At 37.8% G+C, this 11474-nt stretch overlaps 1 protein-coding gene across 1 annotated transcript; it reads right to left on the minus strand.

Moving 5' to 3' along the window:
- Positions 1–7328: 7328 nt before the first annotated feature.
- LOC112178426 (sulfite exporter TauE/SafE family protein 3) lies at positions 7329–8886 on the minus strand (the record flags this gene model as incomplete). The annotated part of the gene is made up of 8 exons (XM_040511567.1): positions 7329–7414; positions 7520–7660; positions 7787–7880; positions 8054–8278; positions 8360–8410; positions 8520–8606; positions 8682–8746; positions 8853–8886. Coding segments are annotated over 8 exons (783 nt in total), but the record flags the coding sequence as incomplete, so codon positions are not given.
- Positions 8887–11474: the final 2588 nt, after the last annotated feature.

Genomic DNA, 11474 nt, shown 5'->3' on the forward strand with positions numbered 1-11474 from the left:
AACATGGTTCACCAAACAATCAAATTTGCTGTCGCCCTTCCTCAAACCAAAAAACAACCAAATCTGCAGAATCAAAAGGACAAAGAAATCTGGAGGAGAATAGCGCAAAGAAATTACATCAAATCTAATAGACTGCATATATAGTAGTACATCTATTTCTATCTTCCTTTAACACCCAGTAGAGATAGATCCGGTTATCAATTGAAAATCATCATTGCTCCATCACTGCATATCTCTATTTCTATAATGAAAACTACCACCACCAACAGTAACAGATCATTATTCAATTGCCGATCAACTAATGAATTAAGTCATACACAACTTCGTATTCTATTTTTTATGTTTTGACTGATAGCCTTCTCCTACAATTGCATGTTAAAGTCTCCTTGATTGAAGGGTTTTGTTTAGGGTTATTTCTTCCTTTTTCTCTTGTTTTTTTTATTTTTTATCAAAAGATGAACTTCATTAATGAACGAAGATTACAATGAAATTGGGAGCAAAAGCTTTCAGAAGAAAACTATGCCCACATTAGACTTCACACTCGAAGTCCATACTGACACACTGGTGGAGCCAACTAAGCCCTGACTCCAAACATAATAAAGGTTGACTCAACTTCAAGGCTTCTTTTGCAAGGCGATGTGCAACCTTGTTACAATCTCGCCTTACAAACCGCCAACTACAACTAACAAAAGACTTAAGTAACTATCTAACTTCATCTAAAATATGACCTTTCGAACTTAGGTCATCACTACTAACATTTAAAGCATTGAAAACTGTTAAAGCATCTCCCTCCACTTCTAATTTAGTAAACCCAACATGCAAAGCAAACCTTAGACCATGAAGCATCGCTAAAGACTCCACTGCTCTTAGGGGAAGGTTACCGACCTGAGGAACTGCCAAGGCACCTTTAAGCTTGCCCAAATGATCCCGGAAAATGGCTCCAATTCCACTCACACCATTTCTGACATTCGTAGCACCGTCAAAATGTAATTTGAGACATCCCATACATGGAGGTTCCCAACTTGCAGTCTCCCTCTGCACCACCGAAATAGGTAAAACATGATCCAAATTCTTGATATTGGCATTGCAATACTGCATCAGCCACTCCCCAGCAGCTAGCACCAAATCCTCTGATCGCAAAGTCTTTTCTCCATGCCTATGTAGATTTCTATTTCTCCAAAGTCACCACACCGTAAAACCAAAGAACTCCATGTCACTTCTTATAGCAACCTTTTCCACATGTGAAATTAAATCCAAGAAGGAGGGCTCCTTCCACGTATTACAAACTTCACTCAAGAAGGTCAGATTCCACACTCTTCTAGCCATAGGACAATCCCAAAAAACATGAATAGGAGTTTTAGAAGGAGCACCGCATTGCCAACAACTTGCATCTGGTGTAATTCTTCTTTTTTTGTAGATTATGACCACATGGCAAAAATTTTTGAATGGCCCTCCAAAGCAATAATTTAATCTTGTGTGGGAAAAATAGACTCCAAACCTTTTTCCATATATCTGGAAGAGTAGAAGAACTGCTCCCAACCACACTATTACCATTCTTAGCTTGCAAACCCCGGGCCACCTAGTACCCTGTCCTTACACTAAAGCTGCCATTTGTTATAAAGTGCTATACCAACTTGTTTGGAACTGATCTCAAACCCATAGGCATACTTAAAATCATCTCAACCTCATGTGCAAGAAAGATTGATTTTAATAAAGGAACGTTCCAAGCTCCAGACTCAGTAAACAAACTTTCCACCTTTAAATCCACCGAAATATTAAGAGGAGATACGACTTTAAAACCTGTTGGGGAGGGTAGCCAACGATCACCTTTAATACTAACACTTTTCCCATTTCCAATTCACCATCTCGTGCCATGATCAAGAACTTGTTTCCCCCATCTCGTATTAACTTTCAAAAACCAGACCAAATCGACCCAAGGGCAGAGGAGAAGAACATGTTCAAAGCTCTCCTCCTTTGCTCCAAAAATCAGACATATAGGGGAAGTTGTCAATCTTCTTCTGAAAAGATTATACATTGTAAGAGCTTCCCCATTTAGAACCCTCCAAAGGAAAAGCTTTATCTTAGGTAATGTGTCTATCTTCCACAGGGATTTCCAAACCTTCGTATCAATGATATGTGCTGAGCTACTAGATGGAAGGTATGGGGTTGAGATCTTGTGATGGATCCAATGACACCCTCAACGTACAGAATAACTACCATCTTTATTCCAAGGCCAAATTAAACAATCCCGACCCACCCCATCACCAATAGGTTAAAATTTTCCTAACTTCACTTGGGTGGATAATATGAAGAATACTGTAAGACCCCATAAATTCGTTATTAATTCCTAAATATTTCGGGAACTATTAAAGTGTTCGTTATTACGATTTTGTGATTCGATGGTGGAGCGGAAATTATTTCGAACTATTATTTGCTCGAAATGTTTCTATTCAAGAGTTGACTTTTTGTATGTTTTGATTTTATGAAAACCTCCTTCATGAAAATTGTAGAACACATCGATATGAGTTCGTGGATATGCGTAACGCAAGAATCGGAGTTCGTATGAAAAAGTTATGGTCATCAGAAAAAAATTTCATTTTAGTTAAACAGGAAAATTTCTCAAAAATCAGAAGAAAAAAATATGGGTTTCCTTTTTTGGAAACCTGAGTTTCTCTCTCATCTCTCCCGAGCCATTCCCAAGCAGCCGACTTCGACCGGTGATTTCTCTCCCATCCGGCCACCAATTGACGAGCCGCTTGTTCCGTTCTCTTTGCCTCAATCCCATATACACCTCTGTGAAGTTTCACGGCGTGGGTCGGCCGGCGCTGCCACATTTTGCCTTCTTGGAACTCATGATTCTGGCCACCAGAGCCGGTGATTCTTGAGGGTTTTTGGAGCCTAGAGGATGTAGAAGCTTCCTCCCAAGATGGCTTGCAACGATTCAGAATTGTTTGATAAATTGTAAATCGTTTTAAGAAATGAATATTTGTTTTAAATGATATGAACTTGATTGACTACGGTTCATAGGACTGCGGTTCACAGGTTTGGAAAATGAGTTTTAAGTATAAAAATAAATTTCTTGATTTTCATGATGTGTGAACTATAGTTGGTATTAGTAGGGATTCCTGAGTGGATGACTATATATATATATATATATATATATATATATAATTACGTGAAATTTATATATCTGGATGGTGTGGCATTGGGTAAAGTAATATAATGGTGATTTTATGTGGATTATTATTTCGAGCATTTATTGTCTGCGGAAATACAACATGTATTGGTGGAATTGTGTGATGCAAACAATATTTGTGAGTGAGTTCATATATTGTTTTGGGGTATGACTTTTCAAGAAACAATATGTCGTGGGAAATAATATTTTTATTGTTTTGAAAAGTGTTTGAAGATGTGGGAGTCACAGGTTGTGATTTCTTCTTTTGGTGATTTGAGTAACGTTTGGGTCCAGTGCGACTCGTTTAAATATTTTGATCTAAGGGTCAGGTTGACCTAAGGATCCTGGGTCACAGGTTGTGACCTCAGACAATATATCGAGAATCACGCCTTTGGTCGGGTGAGTGGTTACAATCAGTTAGAACTCTAGTCTGTCTGCCAACGTGTCCAGGTTGGACCGGATTTTCATATTGATTTGTTAGGTTAACATTTCCTATGATTTTATTACGGGGTGACTTGTAATTGTCCTTTTCGTAAAAGGTGTTGAGTTTTGGAAGGATTCATTAGCGTGAGTTGTTGATTTCTTTAATTAATTTCCTTTTTCATTTCTATTGTTTGGTTTCTTTATTTCTTTTTCTTTTTCTTTTTCACTTCTATTGTTGGCTTTTTTAAGTAATCTCCTGAACTAAGCTATATGCAGGGATTACTATAATTTCTATTGATTGATTTTAATGTAGTCTCCTGAAATAAATTTTATGCAGGGATTACTAGGAGTTCTATTTTTGAATTGTGTGCTTTTGGGTGATCTCCTGAACTAATTTTCTACGCAGGGATTACTGGTATTTATTTGGATTGATTTGTAAATGCAGTTATGGTTGAGACTCTAGTGAGTTGTGTAATGTTTTATCATGTTGTTGTGGTGATAAATGCTTCTTTCGGGAGGAAAGAAAAGTGATTTCTTGGTTTGTTGTTGAGATTTCAAATGATTTGATTTGTCACAGTGGTGACATGTGTTTTCCTTAATAAGAAAAGGATTTGATGTTAGAATTAATCATTGTGTTGATTTGTTGTCCTTGGGTCGGAAAGGTGTTTTAGTGGTTTTCAAGTTTTATTCATACGAGCTTGCAAAAGCTTACCGGGTTTTTTGTTTCAACCAGGTGCATTATTTGATGGTGTAAGGGTTATTGTGCATGTTAGAATATCGAGTGATCGTCGTCGAAGCTGAGGTGTACATTCGGTAGCGTAGATTGGAGAAGGATATATGATTGGAATAGATTAGATTGGGAATGGATTGGCTAAATCTCATCTTGTGTTTGGCACTTCAGCACAAGATTGGACAGGAAACATGATTTATCTGATATATATCCAATAAAATCTAATTACATAAAATTTCAAAATTTAAATATTAAACTTTCCCTTACCCTGGAACTGACTCCCAAATCAGGGAAAAAAAAACGAAAAAAATAAGAAGAGAGAGACAGAGTTGCAGATGAAATTTATTGACATCTGATGCAAATTTCGTCAAAATCAAATTTGGATGTGAAACGAGTAATCTACGTTGCGAGGTAGATTGATTGATTCAGGAGACTGAAGCAAGTTGCCTCGGCGGCGATCGGAAATCTCGGCAATTGAGAAGTCTATGGAAAACATACCAGCAAAAGAATAGAATAGAAGAAGATAGAGGATGAGGAATTGATGACTGCGATGAGGTAGAAGATGGAGGTTTGGAGGTTGAAGATGACGATGGTGGCTGAAGGTTGAGGATGATGACGAGCTCTTCTATGGTGGTAACAGTTCTGAGGAAACAAAAAAGAAAAAAGAAAAGAGAGAGAGAGAGAGAGAGAGAGAGAGGGAAAAAAATAAAATAAAATAAAGAGAAAAGGGTGGTTGCTCTTACGAGATATATTTTATCTTACCATTTCAACTAGATTGGATATCCCAACCTGACAAGATTAATTTAATCAGGTTACATGTTATCTGGGTCGCCAAACATACTAATATATCAGATAGGATATAAATATTACAATCCAATACCTATATCCTGTTAAATAAACGCGGCCTATATTTCTACTAACTCGTTCTTTTATACACACCAAGACTTCTTTTTTAGACTTACCCGACACAGTAGCAAACCCAAATAATTACCTCGATTATCAACTTGCACAAAGTCCAACAGCTCACACATCAATTTGGACATTTGGGGAGGAGTATTTGGGGTGAAAAAATAAAGGACTTTATATGTATAAGGGACCTTTTGACATCTTCTGGATTTTAGATAATGCTTAAATTAAGCCATGAAGCCAAAAATGAAAATCAGTGCATGGTTAATAAATCAACAATTTTCACCCCATCAAGTTAAAGTAACAGCCTTGGATATTTACCCCCCCCCCCCCCCCCCCCCCCCCCCCCCCCCCCCCCCCCCCAGAGAAGGTTACAACAAGTCGTAAAACATGCAGGGCCTGGTAGTAAAGCGCTTCACCTCAGCAAGATGACCCAATTCAATCTTCCACGGGCCAAAAACATGCTGGTCTCTTCATGTCCCAGTTTCCTGACCCAGAGAGGCTCGTTGCCAGTGTGCTGTGTGGCCCACGCCCAATCCTGGGTGACAGCCATATCTTTTTTTTTTTATCGCGTAGCGACATAATTGAAGAATGAGACCGTATTTTTGTCTTGTTCCTACATAATTGAACAAAGTACTTGAATGACAAACACATGTTGCATGGTTATTGGTGACATTGAATTTGAATTCCAAGTGTCACGACATCAGCATCATTGATTGCTTCCTTTTCATGCAAATGAACAGTCAGAATTTATTTCTTTGAAAAAAGTTGATGCAACTGTAAGAATATTAAAATATGGAAATAATTTCCTATGAATTTCTGCCATCTGGTTTACGGTCTCACACCTAATATATTTCTTTCACGGTTACAAAAGCCTATTCTCTTCCGAACATTTTTTTTTCCCACCTAAACTATTAATGAATTTGTTGTTAAGTTTTTCAAAATGTTAATCACTATTATTTATTTACATCATATATTTTTCATTGACGCTAAATAAATTAAAAAAATATTAAATAAACAGTGTCTTAACCCACTGACCAGTTGGAACAAATAAAAAAATAGTGAATAGTATTCTGACTCAGTGACTCAACAAAGTGAACTTGCTCTAAGCATGTCCAAAGCCTATAAACAACACAGCTTCTGATTATGATTCCTGATGCTTTTTAGACTGTGAAATTAAGCTACTGCACACGCACTATACATTTTCCAATTTGACCAAAATCTCACTAGGTTAGTGGCTCCTAACTCAGCCTATACCGTGTCCGCCATTGAATATTTGAATCTAACCACTCTTTGGATGAGATTCTAATGATTCCCCGACCAAAAAAAATCTAATTAATTTTAATGTTATAGTTTTTTTTTTTTTTTTGAATTTATAATGTTATAGTGAATATATTGTTTATGAATTTGTTAATCGCAGTATGCCTTCTCTTTGTTAATCGCAGTTTTTTTAAGCAAAAAAAAAATGGAGTTAAGAACATGAGAGAGATATATAAAATAATAATAATAATAATAATTTGAAAGAGGAGATGGATATATAGTATTTCTGTTAGAGATTAGTATATGCATGCATCTCTTTTCAGAACTCTTGCATGTTTAACACTACCTAGCCACTCAAGGATTACACAAGTTCTGGTCGTCTGAATTGTATAGAAAATGGTGCACCCATTAGGTGGCTTAACACCCAAATGCACTCTCTTCTAAGTACAAATCCTCTTTTAACCAAACTGAAAAAATTGAAGTAGAATCCTCTTTTTGAAATTACTCCATCCAATTAAGTTTTCTTGATTTTTTACCTGAATTTTTTAGATGTTCCATGTTCACCTTGCTCTAAATCTTAACAACGGAATAGCACTATTGTTTCAATTTCTCTACAAGTTTATGCATTTGAATTACCAAGTCAAATAAATATGAAAATGTCACACAACACCAATGATAAACTAGATCGATCTTGAATTTAGTACTTGGGAATAGTATATTCTTCTAATACCTATAAGTCATAAGCTTGATATCAGTTGTACATGAAGTGCGGGAAGAATTTTGATGCTGTGGAGCAAAGGAAGCAGTCACAGAGCTTGTAAAGAGTTAAGAAGATTAGGATTTATGAGTGCACATATTCTCAAACCACAAGTACTCCTTGTGCTGAATCTTTGTAACCAAATGTGCTAAGCCTACTCCTCCTGTTTAGAATCAAAAGATATGTAAATTAACATCCATATCCTGGCCTTGAAATGAAGGTAAAAAATGAGAGGAATTTCATCCACATCTGCAAAATTGACAGATACCTAATGAGAGTGCACTCGCAAATGCTGTGAAAGCTAGAATGAAGATGATCAAAGATGCTCTTCCCAATGCTTTAATCACTTTCTCTCCTACGTGTTGGCCTAGGATCGAAGAAACAGTAGCCACACCAGCAAAGTACAGAGCTACAAAAGAATGAGAATGAAAGAACTCAACATTTAACCGAAAAACATATAGTTGTATTCAAAACATTATATTAATCATCAATGCATTAACAGAAACATGGTCAAAAGCCTAGGAAAGATAATTACCATAGGGAATTGGAAATCGTTTCAGGAGGTAGTATTCTACCACTGACATGGATGAAGAGAATGTCATGATAAAGGTGGCTGTGGCACTTGACACCTACATATGTAATAGTTCTTAATTACCAAAAATAAATCTTCAACAGGTATTCTCAACAGAAGAGCAAGATTGATTGAATGTGTTCTTCCAAACTAATTCAACTTTGAATAGAAATGAATCCAGCTTATCATCACATAAAATGTTGAAAGCAAGATTGTTATTATTTAAGTTACCTGAGGAGGGATACCCATCTCCAAAAAGAGTGGGCCCATAAATAAACCTCCACCAAGACCAAGCAGTCCAGCAACTATCCCTGCTGCTATTCCACTGGCACAATAAAAAACAAGCTTGTAGATTGTCCAGTTTGCACCTGTTTCTGATCCCTGAGATGCAACTACTCTCTGCCCTTGGTATAGTTTGATTGCCTGATATGAACTTGGTCCAACAACCACCGGAATCTAATCGATAGGAGACTGGCCAAATTAAAACCGGAAGAGAAGGGATATAGTTTTCTTGTTACAAGAAGCCTTGGAAGGTACCTGTAAGAGATCTAATGACCAATATGCCGCCGAACAAATTGTCACATAATTCTGTGCCAACAAGTAAGTTTCCTATCAATTGATTTCTTAATGCATAGACGTCGTTAAGAGAGCTTCCAAAAGAAAAAAAAGAAAAAAAAAGAAGAAAGAAAGAAGAAACCTTGGCAATCTGCAATCCAAGTATTATGAGCCACTCAGAAGCAATAATTCCAAGTTGCTTCCAATACACATTTTCAAGAACAGAAACCTGTTGGGAGAGTCATAGAAGTCAATCCCTAAAACCATGCATCTAGACAAAAGATTTAAGCTTCAGAATTGCTACCTCTCTTTTAGCTTGATTGGTTTCTGTTGGGTTATTTCTTGCACCACTAGGAGTATCGGTTCGGCCTAATCGGAAAGGATGTTAGCCAAAGATATCTAGACAGTTAAGAAATTATAGACAACCTCACCCAGATATCTATTTGATATATGATTAACAACCTCTGAGCCTCACCTTGTAATTCCAAGCATTTGGAAGCATCCAGTAAAGCTTAAGAATAATGACACAAGATCCAGTATTAGATGGATCAAGTAGTGCAGAAAACAAAATAAACCAATATATATTTTGAAAGATCACCTTTTTTGTTTTAGTTTCTTTCTTCCATGTGTCAACGCCTTTGAAGATGGATTTAATTGATGTGCCTACATTAATAAGACTTGTTCAACTGTGAATGCGGAGAATTGCGGCAGTTTAGAAAAAAGAAAAGTAGATTTACCTAAGAGAACGACAATTACTAAGATGGTAATCAACCATTCAGGAAGAACAACATTCAAAGAAACTCCAATGCTGATTCCCTAAATTAACATTGGTTGGAATAATAGGGCAAGATCATAGTCGATGAGTGGCAACTCGAGAGTTGGATGCCTTAGCCTTAAATTGTACAAGACAGTTGCAACTGCTCCAGCGGTGATCATACCTAGAATACGTGTTTAAAACTTTAATGGGAAATAAAGAAACAAGAGAAAAAATTATAGACCGATGCGTCATGTCAATGTTATTAGTTATGTTTAGGTATAGATAATAGACGGTAATAGTTACATTTTGATATTGCTGTTGACGATTTTTGATCAAAGCCAATAATGAGAGTGAGCATTGGAACATAAAAGCCACCCCCTCCAACACCTCCCACACTTCCAAATGCTGCTCCAAAAAATCCAAGTAGTGTACCAACCACAACTTTCCAGCCAAATCTTATTCCCTATGGCACAATTCCAATTATTACTAGACAGCCACACCATAAAAAAATCTATCACTATTGAACAGAAAACATATGATTCTTTGTTTTATTTGTTTAGCTATATAATAGAGGAAGTACGAGAGAACAAAAGGGACAGGAAGTTAACTAGAAAGTGAAAAATTTAAAGTGTTTAATCATTCTTAGACAATAAATTTTTTTAATCAACAAAGATAATGAGAAACTGGACTTACAGGCCAAACATGCTTATAACGCAATACTCCACGTACCGGTATGCGATTTTTCAGTAGCATTCAACCTCTTTCTCATATTTCTGACTTGATGAAGATTGTGGCTCCAAACTTTCTTTTGCTGAAACAGATACTAAAGCTATAGCAAGAAAAAAAATCCCAAACTTTCCAATCAACGTTAGATTCCACCAATTTGATGATCTTCTCCAAGTCATACCTAAGATTTGATCGAGCAATTCCTCCTCAAACCCAAAACTCAAAGCAGGACTTATATTCTATCGAAAGCTCAAGGTTTGGAAACAAAACTCAGTTCTTACTATCTATAGAACCTGAATGCAATTGTACTTTCAGGGCAATAATCTCTGGCTTATTGAATCAATACCGATGCATGCATATTTTGGCATCCTTGGGAATGCATTTCGGGGGGGGGGGGTGTGTCGAAATATAAAGCACAAATTCATCATACCTATTTAGAGAAGTAGAAATAAATACAAGTTATTGTTTGTGATAAAATTAAAGAAATAATATCTTAGTGTTGAAGGAAAACCTAATTTGTGTTTAGCCCAAACTCTAGGTTACTTGACCTAGTGGTAATAGGATTTAATTAGAAGGATCTAGAATCCTAATCAATGTAGAATTACTTTCCTTGTATGATTGAGATTCTATGCATTGTAATCCTCTATATAAAGAGGCCCCTATTATCAATGAGATGACACAGCAAATTCCTCTCAAATTCAGTTTCTCTAAAACACGTTATCAGCACGAAGCCCTAACCCTGAAATCCTAAATTCGTAGCCTTCAAATCCCAGAAACCACCGCCGCCCACCTTGAAGATCCCAACTCCAGGAGTCCAGAACCGGTCGGCAAACCACCGAACCGGCCACCGGAAAAAGCAAAAGGCTTCCCTGCCCGGTTCAAAGCTTTTCTCACCACCTCCTGCAGCCATACTCGACCACCTGCAGCGTCTCCACCCCAGAAACCCGGAACCGGAAATTTCATCACCGGAACCGGCCAAAATTCCACCGAACCGGCCACCGAAATCCTCCTAACCTGAACCGGCAGAAGAAGAAAAAAAAAAAAAAAGGGGGACCTGTGCAGCCCACCTGCTGCAGGCCCAAACCCACAGGTTGAGCCCACGTGCAGCAGGCCCCAACCCAAGCTGCCAAGCCGCCAAGCCACCTAGCCGCCAAGCCGCCAAGCCTTCTGCCACGTCAGCACTGAACCTGCCACGTCAGCGCGCGGACCTGCCACGTCAACCCTCCGGTCAACGACCGGTCAACACTTTCCGGCGACTTTTCCGGCCACTTTCCGGCCACTTTCCGGCGACTTTTCCGGCATCTTTTTCCGGTCAGCTACAGTAACTCCCGGTCTTCTACAGTGGTTTTTCCGGTCTGCTACAGTAACTCCGTCAGCTACAGTACTTTTCCGGCGACATTTTTTCCTGCCATCTTTTTAAGGTAAACTTTTCTAAAAGTTCCCGTTTTTGAAGTTTTTTTTATTTATTTCTTCTTCTTTTCTCGGGGACTTCCAAAATCCCTTCTCCTACCCCCCTTTCTCTACGTAGGGGAGACCAAAAGCCGAACTGTGGGGGTTCGTGCTCACTCCAAGCTTGGAGCTTGTAGAGTCCTCCAAACTTAGAGTTTGTTGAGA

This window comes from Rosa chinensis, chromosome 7 (assembly GCF_002994745.2).
Source record: "Rosa chinensis cultivar Old Blush chromosome 7, RchiOBHm-V2, whole genome shotgun sequence".
In the NCBI taxonomy this organism is placed as follows: Eukaryota; Viridiplantae; Streptophyta; class Magnoliopsida; order Rosales; family Rosaceae; genus Rosa; species Rosa chinensis.